A 21,109-nucleotide genomic window follows, 5' to 3' on the forward strand; every position below is an offset into this window, starting at 1 on the left:
ATGTAACAAAAACACCTTCACAGTTGCCACTAAATGGAATCAAGCTGGCAAATTCAGTTGAGAAGCCAAGGAGACTTTCTCGCCCCATGGGTGGTACAGTAACATGCTGCCAAAATACTAACAAGCTGCTCCCTCAGAACTATTCCATGTTAGTCAGCAGGACCCTCTCTTGCCGTGGGCTGAACAGGCAGCTGGGAAATGGGTCACCTTTGGTTTCTCAGATGAGCAGGTCACCTCTGACTGCTGCCAGAGTCCCCTAGTTGGTATGAGAGGCCAGGTAGGGAAGCTTTTATCAGGCAGGTTTTTGGTGGGGGAGTGAGTCACCCCTGATTGATTAAAAGGGAAGGGAGAGAAACAGGCTTCCAGCCTCCCTCCCAATACTAGCTTTTCAGTCTCCAGACTGGGCTAGACAGGCCAGGAGGCCATCTCTACCCAGACTTCTGCTATCACAGTAGAGCCCAGATGGCCAATTGCTTTCCACCTACCAATAGGTTTACTTTGGTTTCTGTTTTCCAGGCTATCTTCACGGGGCAAAGGGCTAGAGATTTAATTTTTTCTAAAATGAAAGCTGAGACTCTCCTCCATGGGATCCAGTGACTGGTCCTGTTAAGAGGTTCATGAGACTCCACTCTAGCTCATCAGTGATGGTGGTATTTCCAGGAAACAGCTGCAGCACCACAGTGGAAGAGTGTAGGGAAATGTGCATTGTTTCTGCCTCTGTTGCATCTGTTACACAGAAAGAGGTCCATATTTAGAGGTGAGTCTAAAGGGGGTCTAAGTTGGTTACCTTACATTTGCTTACATCAATGTAGACTCCTTAGACTCACATCCAAATTCCAATGTGTAACACATACACCCCATTACATCTGAATTTGGACCAATAAGGCTATGTCTACATTACCACATATGTCAGCAAAACTTATGTCTAGAGACCTACCAATTTCACGGCCATGAAAAACGCGACACAGACCGTGAAATAAGTCTTTCCCCATGAAATTCGATCTCCCCTTGATCCTAGGAGCACCCCAGCAAAGGGGGCTCCTAGCTCCTACTGGGCTGGGGAGAGACAGGACTTGTCCATCCCCTGCATAGCTGTTCGGGGGACGGGGGGGAGACCAGACCCACCTCTGAGTGCCGCCTCCTGCTGCAGGATGCTCTGGGATTGTGCAGCAGCCCCAGAGGTTCCTGCAGCTGGAGGAGGCTTGTGGATGTGGGTCCAATCTTCCCTTGTTCCTAGGAGCGCCCCAGCAAAGGGGGCTCCTAGCTGCTAGTCCGGGCAGGGCTTGGGCAGGACAGGACTTGCTCTTTCCCTGCAGGGCTGCTCTTGGGTATCTCTCCCAGCTGCAGATAGCTCCACTCTGCCTCATCCCCACTCTGTCCAGCTCTGAAGGCAGCACGGAAGTGAGGGTGGCAGTCCCATGACCCCCCTACAACAGGTTTGCGACTCTCCCCACCCCATCCCCTTTTGGGTTGGGACCCCCATGGTTACAACACCATGAAATTTCAGATTTAAACATCTGAAAACATGAAATTTACCAATTTTTAAATCCTATGGCCATGAAATTGACCATAATGGACTGTGAATTTGGTAGGGCTCTACTAACGTGGTGCAGGGGTGTGAATATTCCACTTGCCTGAGTGACATAAGTTACACCAACATAAGCACTAGCTTCTCCCACCAACATAGATTATGCTGCTTGCAGGTGTGGGTTTTTTATGCTGATGGGAGAGGTCTCTCCTGTCAGCACAGGGCATCTTCACCAGACATGCTGCCGTGGTGCAGCTGTAACATGAGAGCCGTGCCGCTGCTCTGCTCTACACAGAGACATGGCCTAGGTCTTACTGCATGCAAGGCTGTCTATGTTAATGTACGAGACAAGGTGAGTGAGGTAATAGCTTTTATTGTCCTATCTGCTGTTGGTGAAAGAGACAATTCCTCAAGCTCCACAGAGCTCTTCTTCACGTCTGGGAAAGGTAATCAGAGTGTCACAGCTAAACACAGGGTGACTGGGTAACAAAATGGCAGATGAAATTCAATGTTGATAAATGCAAACATAATCCCAACTATACATATAAAATGATGGGAATCTAAATTAGCTGTTCCCACTCAGGAAAGAGATCTTGCAGTCATGGTGGATAGTTCTCTGAAAACATCCACTCAATGTGCAGCGGCAGTCAGAAAAGCGAACAGAATGTTGGGAATCATTAGGAATGGGATTGATAATAAGACAGAAAGTATCGTATTGTCTCTATATAAATCCATGGTATGCCCACATCTGGAATACTGCATGCAGATCTGGTTGCCCTATCTCTAAAAAGGTATATATTTGAATTGGAAAAGGTTCAGAAAAGGGCAAAAAAAAATGCTTAGGGGTATGGAACAGCTTCCATATGAGGAAAGATTAATAAGACTGGGACTTTTCAGATTGGAAAAGAGACAACTAAGGGGGAATATGATAGAGGTCTATCAAGTCATGACTGGTGTGGAGAAAGTAAATAAGGAAGTGTTATTTACTCCTTCTCATAACACAAAAACTAGGGATCACCAAATGTAATTAATAGGCAGCAGGTTTAAAACAAACAAAAGGAAGTATTTCTTCACACAACGCACAGTCAACCTGTGGAACTCCTAGCCAGAGGATGTTGGGAAGGCCAAGACTATAGCAGGGTTCAAAAAAGAACTACATAAATTCATGGACAATAGGTACATCAATGGCTATTAGCCAGGATGGGCAGGAATGGTGTCCCTAGCTTCTGTTTGCCAGAAGCTGGAAATGAGCAACAGGGGATGTATCATTTGACGATTACCTGTTCTGTTCATTCCCTCTGAAGCACCTGGCATTGGCCACTGTTGGAAGACAGGATACTGAGCTAGATGGACCTTTGGTCTGACTCAGTATGGCTGTTCTTATGTTCTAACAGATTGTGAAGCATAAGCCGTTAGCACGTGGTGCAAGAAACCATTCAAAATGAAGTGGGCAATTAACACCTCAGCAGTCATAGGACAAAGGGGAGCTAGTGGGTTAAAGAATGTAAAAATGAGACATAATACCAGTGACTCTATTGAGTCCATGATTTTGGGTGTCTAGCAGAGTTCTGAAATTAAGCTGCTAGGCTCGTCTTTCAAAGATGTTGCACAGGTTTCCTTTGAGGATGAGGACTACGAGGTCAGATGTGGAGTGATTGTTCTGTGAAAAGTGTTTGCCTATGGGTGATGTGGTGTTTTTGTCTTTTATCATTTTTCTGTGTGAGTTTTCATTTGAGATGGTAGTGATTATCCGGTTTCACCCACATAGTTGTTGTTGAGGCATTCGTTGTGCTGGATAAGGTACACTACATGTGTAGGACCCCTGGATCTTGAAAGGTGTGTTGTGGGGGTATTGATCATCATAGCAGTGGATCGGTGTATTGATTAATCTCTTAGACCACAGTTATCAAGAAGGGTTCAGTCTCCTGAGTGCTACAACATCAAGAAAATTATTACCAGTATTATTAGAATGTGAGACCCAAAGAGCACATGAGAAACAATTAGAATTTATCACAAATCCCTTATTAACAAATCCACTAAATAGATACACAATCCCACAAACACTGAAATACAACAGTGGATAGAGAGATAGTGCAAAGTGTTTAACCCTATTATTCGCATCACTCACATCTCCTGCTGGGGAAGCCTGGAGTGTCCATCATTATCTTCCTCCTCATCATCAACTTTATTGTGTCTGTTATCACCAGTGGGTGCTATCCTGGCATCTCCTAAGGCACATAGGCCAAGATACAACTTTTACAATGTATTATGCTGACATCCACTGAGGTTCATACATATTTATGAAGGTTTCAACTCCTTTTCCTTATCTATACTTTCACACCCCACTAAATTTGGAGTGCCTTGTTTTAAATATGCTAACTTGTTAGTTCCCCTTATACTCATTAACATTTACATCACTCAGTCACCATAGGAACTTGTAGTTAGCACACTGCTGACACCCTATATCCGCAAAAATCCCCAAAATATTTTAACCAGCTTTAACTGGTATATTGGAATATATATTCCCTGAATATCAGCAGTTAACACACCTATCATTGTTACTGTTTCATCTTATGACACCGGGTCACTCATTGGTTAACTATTCATGTCAGCCTATCTTTAGGCCTGAGACATTGTTTGGTTAAGCTAAATACCTTAATAGGCCTTTGTGATATCGTATTAATCAAAACTTATTTTATACCATTCAATCTTGAATATACCTTGCAGGGCCTTCCTTTAACAGCAATCTGTAAAGAAACACTCTTTTCCTCTCATTTGTTTCCTGCAGTGACCTCTGTGATAAAATATGTTCAGACTAGGGTGGCCAGGTGCCTGGTTTTCTTATCTATACTCTATACTTTCAACCCTCTCTTATTCTAGGCCCAAATGTACCTCGCCACACACACACGACCTCTTGCCCTGCTGTTATTATTGTAAATTACTTAAATCATAAAAAGAAAAGGAGTACTTGTGGCACCTTAGAGACTAACCAATTTATTTGAGCATAAGCTTTCTTGAGCTACAGCTCACTTCATTGGATGCATTCAGTGGAAAATACAGTGAGGAGATTTATATACACACAGAACATGAAAAAATGGGTGTTTATCATGCACACTGTAAGGGGAGTGATCACTTAAGATGAGCTATTCCCAGCAGGAGAGTGGGGGGGGAGAGAAAACCCTTTGTAGTGATAATCAAGGTGAGCCTAATCACATCAGCCACACTATCAGAGGCTCACTCACCTGCACATTTACCAGTGTGATATATGCCATCATGTGCCAGCAATGCCCCTCTGCCATGTACATTGGTCAAACTGGACAGTCGCTACATAAAAGAATAAATGGACACAAATCAGATGTCAAGAATTATAACATTCATAAACCAGTTGGAGAACACTTCAATATCTCTGGTCACTCGATTTCTGACCTAAAAGTGGCAATTCTTCAACAAAAAGACTTCAGAAACAGACTCCAACGAGAGACTGCTGAATTGGAATTAATTTGCAAATTGGATACAATTAACTTAGGCTTGAATAGAGACTGGGAGTGGTTGAGTCATTACACTAAGTAAAACTATTTCCTCCCCTCCCCCATCCCCGTTCCTCAAACGTTCTTGTTTACTGCTGGAAATGGCCCACCTTGATTATCACTGCAAAGGGTTTTCTCCCCCCCACCCCCACTCTATTGACTACTGCACTGGGCAGCACAGCATGGGGAGAAGGTGACCAGCCCTCTGTGGAGAAAGAAGTGGTTCATTACTATTTAGAAAAGCTGGACGAGCACAAGTCCCTGGGGCCGGATGAGTTGCATCCGAAAGTGCTAAAGGAGATGGCGGATGTGATTGCAGAGCCATTGGCCATTATCTTTGAAAACTCATGGCGATCGGGGGAGGTCCCAAATGACTGGAAAAAGGCTAATGTAGTGCCCATCTTTAAAAAAAGGAAGAAGGAGGATCCTGGGAACTACAGGCCAGTCAGCCTCACCTCAGTCCCTGGAAAAATCATGGAGCAGGTCCTCAAGGAATCAATCCTGAAGCACTTACACGAGAGGAAAGTGACCAGGAACAGTCAGCATGGATTCACCAAGGGCAAGTCATGCCTGACTAATCTAATTGCCTTCTATGACGAGATAACTGGCTCTGTGCATGAAGGGAAAGCAGTGGACGTGTTGTTCCTTGACTTTAGCAAAGCTTTTGACACGGTCTCCCACAGTATTCTTGCCAGCAAGTTAAAGAAGTATGGGCTGGATGAATGGACTATAAGGTGGATAGAAAGCTGGCTAGATTGTTGAGCTCAACGGGTAGTGATCAATGGCTCCATGTCTAGTTGGCAGCTGGTATCAAGTGGAGTGCCCCAGGGGTCAGTCCTGGGGCTGGTTTTGTTCAATATCTTCATAAATGATCTGGAGGATGGTGTGGATTGCACCCGCAGCAAGTTTGCAGATGACACTAAACTGGGAGGAGCGGTAGATACCCTGGAGGGTAGGGATAGGATACAGAAGGACCTAGACAAATTGGAGGATTGGGCCAAAAGAAATCTGATGAGGTTCAACAAGGACAAGTGCAGAGTCCTGCACTTAGGACGGAAGAATCCAATGCACCGCTACAGACTAGGGACCGAATGGCTAGGCAGCAGTTCTGCAGAAAAGGACCTAGGGGTTACAGTGGACGAGAAGTTGGATATGAGTCAACAGTGTGCCCTTGTTGCCGAGAAGGCCAATGGCATTTTGGGATGTATAAGTAGGGGCATTGCCAGCAGATCAAGGGACGTGATCGTTCCCCTCTATTCGACATTGGTGAGGACTCATCTGGAGTACTGTGTCCAGTTTTGGGCCCCACACTACAAGAAGGATGTGGAAAAATTGGGGGGAGTCCAGCGGAGGGCAACAAAAATGATTAGGGGACTGGAACACATGACTTATGAGGAGAGGCTGAGGGAACTGGGGATGTTTAGTCTTCAGAAGAGAAGAATGAGGGGGGATTTGACAGCTGCTTTCAACTACCTGAAAGGGGGTTCCAAAGAGGATGGCTGTAGACTGTTCTCAGTGGTAGCAGATGACAGAACAAGGAGTAATGGTCTCAAGTTGCAGTGGGGGAGATTTAGGTTGGATATTAGGAAAAACTTTTTCATGACGAGGCTGGTGAAACACTGGAAATCGTTACCTAAGGAGGAGGTGGAAACTCATTCCCTAGAAGTTTTTAAGGTCAGGCTTGACAAAGCCCTGGCTGGGATGATTTAGTCAGGGATCGGTCCTGCTTTGAGCAGGGGGTTGGACTAGATGACCTCCTGAGGTCCCTTCCAACCCTGATATTCTATGATTCTATGATCACTACAAAGGGTCCCCCCCTCCGCTCTCCTGCTGGTAATAGCTCATCTTAAGTGATCACTGTCCTTACAGTGTGCATGATAAACACCCATTTTTTCAAGTTCTGTGTGTATATAAATCTCCTCACTGTATTTTCCACTGAATGCATCTGATGAAGTGAGCTGTAGCAATAAATTGGTTAGTCTCTAAGGTGCCACAAGTACTCCTCTTCTTTTTGCGAATACAGACTAACATGGCTGCTACTCTGAAACCTTAAATCATAAAAGCTGACTCATTAATTGTTACTTAGTCCTGCCTGAGTGCAGGGGACTGGACTAGATGGCCTACTGAGGTCCCTTCCAGTCCTACACTGCTATGATTCTGTGAAACATTGCAAAAAAAATTATATTTATGATAAAGAATTTAATTGCACTTCATTATAAGCTTCCATTAGACTAGTCACTCTGTCTGGGAGACCATGTAATACTGTCTTGATACAGATTAGACAAGTTTATCTTAAGAAAGATGTAGGAGTTTCATTAACTTTAATGTCCTTAGATCAAGAAGTTCTCACAGTCTCTAGAATATTAATCCACTTGAACCAGCTAGTAAAAGCTGTTACATAGCTCCACATTTTTATAGACACGTTCAGAGACTGGAATATATAGGAAATATTTATTAAAGGAAATTTTTCATACAGGAAATTTGACGCGTATGCTCACTGACCCAAATGAGTTGGATTTAGAGGAGACAGAATTTAAACTATCCATGTACCTCCTATTATAAAAGGGAGGCATGAATCCTTAAAATGTAATACACATGATTTTATTCTTTAAAGGAACCACGGATGAATTTTATCTGCTAGAGAGGTCATTACTTCATATCTATGCAGAAAAAGTACTATGTGTCAGCAGATATAAGCGCTGTAGTAAACAAGTAGAGGGAAATCAAGAATGCTTGTTACTTAGAATGCAAATTGCCACACCAGTCCTTCCCCTTGATGGAATCTTCTACTTTTTCAGCAATTGCAGCTTATCAAGGTGAAACTGTTCTTCCTATTTCTCTGGCTTGGGACATGCAACTGGCGAACCATATCCACAGGTGTTCAAGTCACCATACTGCTAATTCCAAGCAGAATGATTTTGTTTACCCTCCAGAGACTGAAGTGCTTTAGGGCTTAAGTTTTCAAAAGGATGCTGCCAGGAAGCAAAGGCTATAGAGCAAATTGCTAGGATCTGTGAAAATCTTGAAACATATCTGAGCATAACTAGAAGTATAACATCAAAATAAAGACTAATAAGGGGTTCACCAAGCACTACCTGGGAAATTTATCACAATACACCATTAGTGAGGGCCTATGAGTACACAATTTGGACTAAATTCAACCCTGAGGTAACTACATTGAGTTCAGTGGTGTTACAGCAGGTATTAAGTTATCCCCTTCTGTATTTTTTTTTTTAAAGATGTTGTAGCTATTCCCTTCTTAGGGTTTGTCTGCACTTTTAAGTCAAAGGAGTAATCTCCTGCTTGAGCAGACTTACCTTCACTAGCTCTGATCAAGCTAGTGTGCTAAAATAGAAGTTTAGCTGTGGCAGCACAAGTAGTGGGAGAGACTAGCCACCTGACTACATACCTAGGGTCTCACGTGGTATCATCCACAGGGCAGCTAGCCTCCACTTCAGGCTCAGCGTGCTAGCTCGATCAGACACTGCCACATGCGATTCCCACAAGGAAACAAGAGAAATGTGGTCTAGATGAAATGACTATAAGGAGGCGGCATGAGGGAAGAACCATTCTCAAAGAAAAGGAAAGGTTTCAGAGTAGCAGCCGTGTTAGTCTGTATTCGCAAAAAGAAAAGGAGTACTTGTGGCACCTTAGAGACTAACCAATTTATTTGAGCATGAGCTTTCGTGAGCTACAGTTCACTTCATCGGATGCATACTGTGGAAACTGCAGAAGACATTATATATACACAGAGACCATGAAACAATACCTCCTCCCACCCCACTGTCCTGCTGGTAATAGCTTATCTAAAGTGATCATCAAGTTGGGCCATTTCCAGCACAAATCCAGGTTTTCTCACCCTCCCCCCCCACACACAAACTCACTCTCCTGCTGGTAATAGCCCATCCAAAGTGACCACTCTCTTTAAAATGTGTATGATAATCAAGGTGGGCCATTTCCAGCACAAATCCAGGTTTTCTCACACCCCCACCCCCCTCCAAAAACCACACACACAAACTCACTCTCCTGCTGGTAATAACTCATCCAAAGCGACCACTCTCCCTACAATGTGCATGATAATCAAAGTGGGCCATTTCCAGCACAAATACAGGTTTTCTCACCCCTCCTCCCCCACACACTCACTCTCCTGCTGGCAATAGCTCATCCAAACTGACCACTCTCCTTACATGCTCAAAGAGTAGTTATCAATGGTTCACTGTCAAACTGGGAGGCTGTATCTAGTGAGGTCAGTCCTGAGTCCAGTAGTATTCAAAATGAGTGACTTGGATAATGGAATGGAAAGTATGCTTATAAAATTCGCTGATGACACCAAGCTGAGAGGAGTTGCAAGCACTTGTGAACACAGGATTAGAACTAAAACTGACCTTGACAAATTGGAGAGTTTGTTTGAAATCAACAATGTTAAATTCAATAAAGAGAAGTGCAAAGTGTTTTACTTAGAAAGGAAAAGTCAATGCACAACTATAACATAGGGAATAACTGGCTAGGTGGGAGTAGTGCTGAAAAGGATCTGGGGGTTATAGTGGATCACAAATTGAATATGAGTCAACAATGTGATGCAGTTGCAAAAAAAAGTGAATATCATTATGGAGTGTCTTAACAGGAGTGTCATATGTATGACACAGGAAGTAATTGTTCCGCTTTCCTCAGCACTGGTAAAGCCTCAGCTAGAGTATTGTGTCCAATTCTGGGTGCCACACTTTAGGAAAGATGTAGAAAAATTGGACAGAGTCCAGAGAAGAGCAACAAGAATTATAAAAAGGGTTAAAAAACACAACCTATGAGGAAAGGTTAAAAAAACTAAGTATGTGTAGTCTTGAGAAAAAAAGACTGAGGGGAGACATAATGCCAGTCTTCAAATATGTGAAGGGCTGTTATAAAGAGGACAGTGATCAATTGGTCTCCATGTCCACTGAAGGTAGGACAAAAAGTAATGGGCTTAATCTGCAGCAAGGGAGGTTTAGGTTAGATATTAAGAAAAAACTTTCTAACTTTAAGGATAGTTAAGTACTGGAATTGACTTCCAAGGGAGGTTGTGGAATCCCGGTCACTGGAGGTTTTTAAGAACAAGTTAGACAAACACCTGTCAGGGATGGTTTAGATCCTGTCTCAGTGCAGGGGGATGGAGAAGACGACTTCTCAAGGTCCTTTCCAGCCCTACATTTCTATGGTTCTGTGTGTACTCAAGCTGGAAATTTTGCCTTCCAGCTCCAGTGTAGACATGACATTAGCAATACTGCTCCAAAAAATAGTACTTCTGGGATAGTGGCACAGCAGCAGCCAATCAACACTTCCGATCTCCTACTTTCCTGTCCTGCACTTTAATGACTAGACAGCACAACTTCCTGCAACTCTCTTATTCCCTTGAAGGCTTACCTTCTGAACACTGACTAAGGCAAATCCTGCTAAGTTTATGAAATGTGATCAACTCAAATCCTAATGTGTCCATATCAGAAGATATTTGTGCTCTATATTTCAACTTCCTAAGGCTACAGGAGTCTTTCCAATTACTTCACTGGGGTTTGGTTCAGACCCCAAACCTGTTTATGCCATGCTCTTATTTCCAATTCACAGAGAACCCTCCTCCTTTAAATCCCTTCTCAAACATTCTTTAAGAGATTTATAAACTTTAGTCTATTTGTGGATATTTAAAAATTGTAAACCTCAAGATGCATGCATTAGTCATCCCAGTGACTTGGTAATCATCTTGTCTTCACTCTTATCTAACCCCTCCTTATAGTGTTCATCTTCTCCTGGTTTGTTCTTGTTTAACACATGTCCCAGTCCTACAAACTACTCTATGCAGGTGCCTCTGTACCTGCATGAAACAAGCTGTAGATCTAAGGACACAGACTGTAAACATTTTGGGGCAGAGGCTCAGGCTATGTCTACAGTACAATCAGAAGGTGTAACTGTGGCACATGTAGACATACTCGAGGTAGCTTTGATCTAACTAGATTGGGTAATAATAGTAGGGAAGCAGCTGGCAGCATTGGCTGTGGCATGGGCTAGTTTTACCCATGTGCATGAATCACACTTCCTGATTGCAGTGTAGACAAACCCTCAGTCTTGACTTGTTCCATAATGCAACAATATCTAGCATTATATTGCAATAATTTACAATAATTTCTTCAAGCCCCACAGAAAAGTACATGTATATATCTTTTGTTGGGCTAAAAAATATGCTTTCTGAAAGTTCTCATGGACAGCAGAAAACAAAGTCACTTCAGTAGTTATGATATAATATTCCAGCTGGAATCACGTTACTCTAAGTGAAAGTTAAAGGGGTGAGAAAAGTCTTAAGTAATTTGCTCTGCCGGTAACATTAAATGATTTATATGAATTCATAAAATGTTCCAGGTCAGAGTTAGATAAAACCAGTCATGTGTACTTGTATATAAAAGTAAGTTATGACTACAGGGAGTAATATGGAAAATTTAGGAGCAACGTTTTTCTTTATTGTACACTCTCCTGTGTAGATGGCGCCTCAGAGGAAGATGTCAGGGAATACTGTCCTGTGTCTCTGTAGGGAATATTGAAATATTAAAAGGAAATAGTATCAGACATTGTGTCCTACTAGCTGTATATGAAATCCATCTGAAAGATGATATTTTCTGTGGATTTGTGAAAGAAATAATAATAAACACATACACATTGAAATGCAGTCACATCCTAGGGTACAGGGTAGCAGCTAGCTGGCATATTATGCACTGTCCAACAGTGAGTGAGCGGAAATTTACACTACACTTACTAAAACAGCCATGAGATGTTTAAGGTTCACACAGAGCAGACAGAACCTCAGGTGGAGATTTTCAAACCACCTAGAGATTTTGGACACCCGATTCCCAATGAAATCCCCTAGGCAGCTTTGAAAATCTTCACCTCCGTTTTCATGGTCTAAACCAAACATGAACTTCATGGAACTGACTCTTTACGAGGGAGGGATGAACTGGCCTGGATAGGATTAGAAGCTGTGATCCCAAAATATTGCCAACCAAGGGCAAAGGGATGCCAAACCGCCCTTTCTGATTACCAACATTAAGCTGTAATTAGCTGGTGCAGCATGGGATTTGGTGCAATGTGACAGAGGAGGAGAATGGAAGTGCAGCCCCTGCTGTCTCAGGCTAGGCTGGATGCTTTTGTTCTAAGAAAGAGAAATGCATTGCTGGAACTAGAGTTAATATAAGGCTGGCAGCATTTGGGCAGAGATGAAATTATAACATAAAAGAGAGAGATTTGTCATTACCAGAGCTGGGCAGGGTTTCAGAGAATACATTTGGATTCATACAAAAGTCAGATAAACATATAAAAATGCTCATATAATGGTATAACTTGTGTTGTATAACTTGCATGTGTCCAGTAGAGAGACAGAGCCAGACTGTGAGTGGCCCTTGTGTGGGCGTGTAAAGGAAAGTGCACAAGCAGCTTTCCCACCCATGTGCTCCCAATGCAAGGACCAATCACAGTTGTAGACGCTGCACTCAAAGGAGGACAGAGGATACTTCCTGTGGGCATCCTGTGGGTAACATCACTCCAAAAGAGGCACCAGCTGGCAGAGAAAGCCAAGTGTTTTGCAGGGAGCAAATTACTCCATTCCAAAAAGTGGGGCAACCTGGACACACTGAGCTGCTTGAAGGACAGATTGTACTTCCCTGAGTAACAATCCCTCCCTGAGCTCCCTCCAGGCAGTGCAACTCTGCAGGGTCCCCATCGCTGGCCACAATTTGGCCCATAGCTTGAATATGTCTGAAATATGGTGATGGGCAAGATTTAGGCAGGTGATTTTTTTTTTTACTTTAGAGGTGGTCAAAAAGGCAGAATTTTGTTATAGATAAAATTTAAAATGTGTTTATAGTACTTCAGACAGTTCTTAAATGTATGTAACAGTGCTCAGACAGTATCAAAGACCAATTTAAATTAACACTGCTGCAGTGACGGACCTTGTGTTGGAGCTCCCAGATTTAAATGAGAGGGAACTGATGGCAGGGTGTTGAGGGGACTTTGAGACTTTACAATTCACTCCATTCTCCACCCCTTTATCCAGCATAGCTCAAATCTGTTGATCTTTAGAACATGTTGCAAATTCCAGCTCAGATTCACTGGTACACTCCAGCTGTTTTGTGCTATGCTGGTTTTGCAAAGCAGCTGTAAACGCAAGTTTACTCGTCCAGTTAAACTCGGTTTATGGTTGCTGTGTGTCTGCAAAGCAACCAGAGAATACCAGTAAACCATGTCCTTTATCAATTTTCTCCGACTTTTGGGGAGAAATGCATGACAGTTAGTATTGTTTTGATTTGGAGTAGTTGAGATTTGATATATTGAGATAGCCTTTTTGTTGGTCTAGTTGTGCCATGTGATTGAGGATTTATCACTTACTGCTTTTGTATGCATCATGTTCTATGGTTTGTTAAAAGCACCTAGAGTTTTGGACAGTCGCTTTTTAGATGTGTTTAAATCATAAATAAATCCCCTTAAACCACAGGAAGTATAATATTTATAATACATATTCAGTTTTCAAAATATTGCCCTCCCTGATCTTTGTCAGCTGGTAGTATTGGGTGAGCTTTGAGCTTTGAAACTGATTGATCTGATCTTGAGATGTGAAGTTTCAGGACATTCCCTATGCCTCTTAATATAAATCCACAGAGTCACCAAGAGCAAGGATATGGGAGCAAGGACATTGTAAGGTGTGAGACACTTCATGTCTGGATCATCAAGCAGAAATAAACGAATTGGTCTGCATCCTACAGGATAAACTCAGCGAGTTCCTGTAATGCATGATAAAAGTTGAGTCTTTGTTATCAAATACAGATCCCGTGTAAAGTGTTTGGTCAGTGCTAAGTCTGGATTACTGTAATGTATACCCCAGGGAGCTATCCTTGGAGAACCCATGGCTTATATGGAATGTGGTCACCCAGTTAAGGCCTGATTCAAAATTCAGCAATAGGAGTCTTTCCACTGGCTTCAATGGGCTTTGGATCAGGCCATTACTTAATGGTGTTCTTCATATGGAGCATAACACACCTGTGCTCTGTATACTGCACTGGTTGCCCATTTGTTTCTCAGGGCAGAATCCTATAAAGCTCTGTGTAAAGTCCAGTTTTATAAAGTCCCGTGTAGTTTGGCTTTTGGCTACCTTAGGGCCTTACCTTGCACGACTTAAGTCAATGGGAGTATTGCCATTAGTTTCAGTGAGTAAGATGCATCCCTAGAGACCACCTGTCCAAACATGCACTGGAATACACTTGCTAAAAGTTTCCAAAAAGCTTAAATTTGTTGTCCTTTAGGAAATGCTGCATTGCCTATCTATTTGCTCAGGCTTTTCCATAGTAAGCATCCTGCACAGAGTAGATTGGTGGAAGAGGGAATTATTTTTGAATTAACTTTTGTCAATTCTATTTTTAATTTATGATTGTTAACTTCTATAAACACATGTGTATTTTATAAATCAATCAATAAATGAATGATTAAAATTTAGACCAGATCTGTTCCTTTATGCGCTCCTGAAGCATGAGTTAGGATGTCCTTTATAGTTGTATCCCAGTTAGTGTAAATGTGGATGGCATTCTTAATCATATAAACATGTGATCCTGTTTAAAACACCTACTAAAATAATAGCCTTAGCTGTGAGTTTCACAGGTTAATTATGTATTGTGTTAAAAAAACATTTCCTTTTATTAATCATTTTAAATTTGTTGCTTTTGAATTTACTCCCTTTGCCTAATTAGATTCTGTCATTCCCACACTTTAATTAACCAGAAAGCTTGTTGTTGAGCAATGTAAGACTTCCTGCCTCTTAATATCTGACAGCATTTCCAGCCTCTGCCTATGCAGGAAAAGAAAGAACAGGACTGGGAATCAAACTTGGGGTCTCCCATACAATAGAACATAGCACAGCCATTAGCCACATGGCTGGAGCATCATTAAAATTGAAGATCAATTTTGCACAATACAGATATAACAGCTACATCTGGCAATGCCAAATCTATATTGTGAATCTTATTTATTACATTTGGTAAGGGAACTACAATGGAATGGGAAAACTGCAGTTAAAAACTGAAGATAGCGACCACTCAGTCACAGTGATGAGGTTATTTGAAAGCAAGAAATTTAAGAATTTAAGAAGCTGTCAATTCTCCAGAAATCGCCAACAGCAAACAAAACAGATGGATAATAAAGCTCCTTACCAATCACTCAAGCAGTAAACTGTGACACTGGAAATCTGCCAATGCCTTTATCCCAGTTCTCATGAATGAATCTTTGACATTTTATGATGCCCATTTAAGGTAGCCTAGAATGACTGGATTATTCGTTCGTGATGTGTTACCAGTTCACAAGTTTGACTCTGGCTTTGTACTTGAAAAAGCCTGTAGTTATGCTGAGAATTTTCAACTTTCTAGGACTGTTAACCATCTTAATAGCATTTCTGCTCTTTTGAAACATTATGCTCTGTAGCAATGCAAGGAGTCTATTCTGTCGACACTGGTTTGTATTTTATCTACACAGCTCACAGTAGTTCCTTGAATCAAGTGAGAAAAAGAGAACTGCGGTTATCTGTACAAGGCAAAACTGGATGGGGGAACTTATGGTATTGCTCTGATTGGTGTGTTTTTGTACATGCCTAAAGCCTAATAGTGAGCTGTTGAGTGCCCTCAACTCTCATTCAATTTGCCAATGAAGTCAATTGTAATTGAGAAAGCTCAGCATCTCACAGCAGGTACTCAGCACCTCACACAATTGGGCCCCTATTTACTCAAACATCACATACAAATATATTTCTAGTAGATTCCTATTCATGTAGAATTGACTTGGTCTGTGGGTCTGAAATATGTTCTGAGTTACATACCCTGTAACTTCAGCTGGGTTGCATGAGCTTCTAGTCATATTGGTCCCTTGCTGTAAAATTCTCCATGAGGTTGACACTTCTTACAATAACTCAGTGTAGGTTATGTTTGAGTGATTAGGTTTCTGTAACAATCCAACAGAAATAGTTAGGGCAAAACCACAGGCCTGCCATCAAATTCTGTTCTGCACAGATAAGAGTGGCAGTTTTTTTGTAACATCGTGGATGCCGTCACTATGACTCTCAATTTTGAGCTGTGAAGATAAATAAATAACTGTAGTATTAACAGAATAAAGAGCCTTCTTGTATTACTACAGGCATTGAAAATTCCAAACAATGGCATTAATGTTAATATGTAATGTTATGTTATTAATTACTATGATCAATGTGGACTGTGGTAGCACCTAGGGGCTCAAACCACACATCAGAGCTCCACTGTGCTAGGCACTGTACACACATGAACTAAAGAGATGGTCCTTGCCCTAAGGACCTCAGGATGACAGACAATAGATGGACAAAAACAAACAAAAGGGAGGACAATGTAACAATCAAGGCACCAATGAGCAGCAGACAGAGCACACTACCTGCTAGCCAAGAAGAACTTTCCTAGGAGGGGAGGGGTGAACACTAGGGAAGAATTTGTCCCCAGATACCGGACAAGTCTTCTTCACCTCAGTTTTTCTACTTGAAGAAGTTGAACATAGAGACTGGAATTGTCTTTCAGGGGAGTTAGATGCACAACTCCCATTGAAACCCAATAGCAGTTGGGTGCTTTACCCCCTTAGTCTCCTTCAGAAAACCCAGGTTTTCTTGCCCAGTAGAGTAAGTTTGCATGTGTGAACTTGTGTTATAAAAGTCTTAACATCAACAAGGATAGTAGTGATTACGCCTCTGAAACCTGGGCCCTCTTGTCATTATTTTCAAAATTGCCCTCCACCTCCTGCTGCTCTCTTAAATGCTTTTCTCAGTTGTAATCCACATTGCCTCCTCCCTTCTTTCTGGGGCTGCTGTGGAGAGTAAAGGCTGCAGCTGGGCCTTTTTCAGTTGAAGATTTAAAGCACTCTGACTAAGAGCTTCTGACTAGGCTAAAAATACTGAGTGATGTGCAGTGGGGAGGATAAATCTTTTGTAGGAGGCCTGAGAATAACTTCCCATGGTCTTTTTATTGAAATGCCTGCAGTTTTTGGTACAGTTCAAGTTCAGGTCAAGTCAACCTTGGCAGGGATGATAGTAGTAATCAGAGAAGGGGTGAACTATATGGGTAACACTGAGCCCTGGGTGCCACTGGTTCACCAGCAATAAGGTAGCCTCGGATTCGTGCATCCCCCAGACTCCTAGGTCAATGGGGCTCCTTTGGAGCACTATGAGCAACTTCAAATTGCTCTCTCCAAGCAGAACCCCTGAGGAGAAAAGACAGCAGCACAAACGTTAGCTGTCTTTCCTTGAAACGTATGTTGAGTTACAGTCATATAATAAGTTGCAGGGCCAAGTAGTAAACTCCATTCACCTTGGACCGCTTCATCTTCATCAAGCCCATTAGACGACAGCTCTATAGGAGAAGCAATATTCAGTCCTGCATCAGGGACAGGTTTTGTAAACGGGATTGTGTGGTACAAAGACAGCCAAACTGTCAGCCAGGAAGAGAGGATGTGGCCCTACCTGACCAAAGATCACCTCCACCCCGGCATTTGTGGGTCCTGTTCTCTCTCCGACCCCTCTCAACCGGGCCTCTGCAAGGGTAACTGCAGCCCCTTTCTAGGATAGTTGTGACAATTTGGGGAATCTGTCTATGTACAACTTATGAATTCCAGTTTGATTTTATAACCTGCCTGCGCCCTTATGTTTTATGACCCTTTTACTAGCACTCCTTGTACTAAGGAGTCACGGGAGTGGTGCTGACAAGTCTATTCATGAATAGGCCAATTGTTATACTCTATCAGGACCTAAATAGATCTTACCTAGAGACTAACTCCTGCCTAGATTAAGCCAGTTTTATCCAATTTCTCTGCGGGGGACTGGAATTTGGAGAGTGGAAAATCCCCAAACAAAAGAACTAAGAAATCAGTTGTTAGCACTGGGTCTTTATCACACTGGGTACGTCTACACTCGGGTTCATGAGGCTCGGGTTCATAAGGCTCAGGCTCATGGCTGAAAAAGTGCTGTGAAGACGCTGGGGCTCAAGTTCCAGACCGAGCTCTGGGTCCCAGTGAGGGTCCCAAAATTCAGGCTCCAGGCCACGCCCGGATGTCTATACAATTTTTAGCCCTGCAGCCCAAGTCAGCTGACCCAGGCCAGCCACAGGACTTTTAGCCCTGTGTAGACATAGCCTGAGAGACTTGGAAGGAATCCAGAGGGACACTCAGAGACAAAAGAAGTGTGGGCAGAAGAGAGGAACAGAGGGGTATGCTTTTGTAGCAGAGGGGTTCTTTTAATTGCAAAACCAGCCACAGAAGAAGAAACCTGACTGCAGCAAGGGGAGAGAGTGAATGAGTGAGCAAGTATCAGAGAGGCCACATGCTGGAGGGGTATCCTGGACTCCTTAGAGGACTTGGCCTTAGCCCAAAGTATGCTCTAAAGTGGTGAGGAAACTAGGCAGGGAATGGTGTACAGCATTTTATTGTTTTGTCTAGATCTGTATATTTCTTGTGCTAGCTAAAGTAAAAAAGTTGATTGGTTTCTGGAACCCTTACAAAGCCTGTGGGTCTGTTTGCGTCCACGCTGTTTGTGTTCACAGAAATTTTTTAACTACAAAAATCACCTCAGAAAGAAGCTACCTCATGCATTAATGACCTTGGCACAAAGACCAAGTTTGCTTCATGCCCCTGAAGAGGTGACCTGTAAACTCAGAGTGCCCACAAGCTGCAGCCTGCTTAGATCACGGGACGCTTAAGAGTACAGTGTGCGGTGGGATCCAAACCCAGCAATCTGGTGAGTGTCCCGCTCAGGGGAGCTCTACTAGGGCTGTGACCATAGTAACACTCCAAACAGAAGCTTCTCTTCCAAAAATTACATGCTCCAAGACAAAACGTACAAACGGCATTCTTTCCCTGTGGTACCCCTGTCGTCCTAGCTCAAAGGGTGAGACAGGAATGGAATCAGCAGACTGTTGCACATGAGTTGGAGGCACTGGGGGAGTGCTTTGAATTAGTTTTGGAATGTCTTTTAATCTAACCTCTTTGTATCAGTTATAGGTTATGCCGAGTAACTGTATGCCACACTTCTTCATGTTTTGTCAAATGATGTGTATTTTTTTGTATTTATTTATTTATAATTAATGTGCATGAAATTCTCTATTTCTTTTCTCTAACCAATCTTCAGGTATCTCAATGCCGGTACCTGTGTTTGGACTACAAGATGATTCCAAAGTGTTCAAGAAAGGTAGCTGCCTGCTGGCTGATGAGAGCTTTGTCTTAATAGGCTCTTTTGTGGCGTTCTTCATTCCTTTAACCATCATGGTGGTCACCTATTTTTTAACTATAAAATCACTTCAGAAAGAAGCTACCTTATGCATTAATGACCTTGGCACAAAGACCAAGTTTGCTTCATTTAGTTTTCTCCCTCAAAGTTCTCTGTCATCAGAGAAACTCTTTCAACGCTCTTTGAACAGAGAGCTGGGGAATTCAGGAAGGAGGACTATGCAGTCAATCAGTAATGAACAAAAAGCTTCCAAGGTACTTGGTATCGTCTTCTTTCTGTTTGTTGTGATGTGGTGCCCGTTTTTCATCACCAATGTGATGGCAGTCATTTGCAAGAAATCTTGCAATGAAAAAGTCATTGGAGGACTGCTTAATGTATTTGTCTGGATTGGCTACCTTTCTTCGGCTGTCAACCCATTAGTATACACACTGTTCAATAAAACCTACCGTTCTGCTTTCTCACGTTATATTCAGTGTCGATACAAGGAGGAGAAGAAGCCTTTACAGCTGATTTTAGTGAACACCATACCTGCTTTAGCGTATAACTCCAGCCAACTCCAGCTAGCACAAATGAAGAGTTTAAAAAAAGAGGCTAAAATGATGGCCAAGGATTATTCTATGGTTACAATCGGAATACATCCTTTAGATAGTACATCAAAGGGCAGTATTAGCCCAGACAGTGAAAAGGTTAGCTGTGTGTGACTCTGCTAGCCTGTCAACAGCTGCCATGGCAACCAATGGTATGTACTCAGAAAACTTCACCTAACTCTGAGAAGCTTTGATAGCGTAGGAAAATTAGCCCTGTCTAAGAGAACTTCAGTAGCATCACATACTCATGTTATCCAGTTGATGACAAACAGGGTTAAAATGCTATCAAATGTGCATTTTTTTCATACAGTATTTCAGCTGTTTTAAGGAAAGGCTTTATTAAACTTATTTTTTTAGTATCCTAAATAATATATTTCTTAAAGAAAAAATGCAATTTATTGTATTATTATACCATGGGCTGTGACGAAATTAAAGTGTTTCTTTTCCTTCTGCAAATGAAAACAAAGCTATTGTTTGGTTTACTTGCTGGTTACGTTTGAATTAATTTGTCTTGCTACAATGTAATTTTATTATCATTAACTGAATGAGCACTTTACAAGATTTTACAGGAAAGAAAGCATCAGTTAATTTATGGATATATATTTAAAATATTAAAGAAAATGGATATATATTTAAATATTAAAGAAAATGCTCTGAAAACCTGTATAGATCAACTATGTGAAAAAATTGGTGTTTTTATGGATATTTTTCCTTTCCAATTACAATTCTGAAATGTTGTTGGCCTTTCTGCCATTTGTTCTGTACTTCAAGTTAGTTCTCTTCAAAAGTAAATTAAATTTGAATGTTCATTTGTCACTACAAACATTATTGAGCTCTACTTTCTATTTCATTTTATCCCCTATTCTGAATGTTTCACATACACTGGTTTAGACTTTAAAGTATATTGTTACAAAAAGCCTCTATTGAGCTTGGTTCTCTACTACATTATACTGATTTTACAACAGTGTAAGTGAGGTAACAGAGTGGAAAATCAGGCCTAACACTGCTAAATAATTTCAGGCTTAATCCCGTTGACATTTCTCTTTACAGCTCCCATAGGTTTCAAATATAATTAACTTCAATGGGCATTCTGCATGAGTAAGGAGTGGGCTTTAATAGAATATCTTTCCCCATTTCTGTTCCTTGTTTTGTTTTAATGTTTCTATACTGAGAATAATTAGAAGAC

At 41.9% G+C, this 21,109-nt stretch overlaps 1 protein-coding gene across 2 annotated transcripts in view; it reads left to right on the plus strand.

The window, feature by feature from the left end:
- The window catches only part of HTR2A (5-hydroxytryptamine receptor 2A), a 48,254-nt gene extending 27,658 nt beyond the window's left edge, over positions 1–20,596 (plus strand). For both annotated transcript variants that reach the window (XM_073344253.1, XM_073344262.1), the window contains one exon: positions 19,238–20,596. In XM_073344253.1, the coding sequence (XP_073200354.1) occupies positions 19,238–20,037 (800 nt within the window). In that variant the 3' untranslated portion in view covers positions 20,038–20,596. The remainder of the gene's footprint in view (positions 1–19,237) is intronic.
- The last annotated feature ends 513 nt before the right edge of the window (positions 20,597–21,109 follow it).

Source organism: Lepidochelys kempii, chromosome 1 (assembly GCF_965140265.1).
Source record: "Lepidochelys kempii isolate rLepKem1 chromosome 1, rLepKem1.hap2, whole genome shotgun sequence".
NCBI classification, from domain to species: Eukaryota; Metazoa; Chordata; order Testudines; family Cheloniidae; genus Lepidochelys; species Lepidochelys kempii.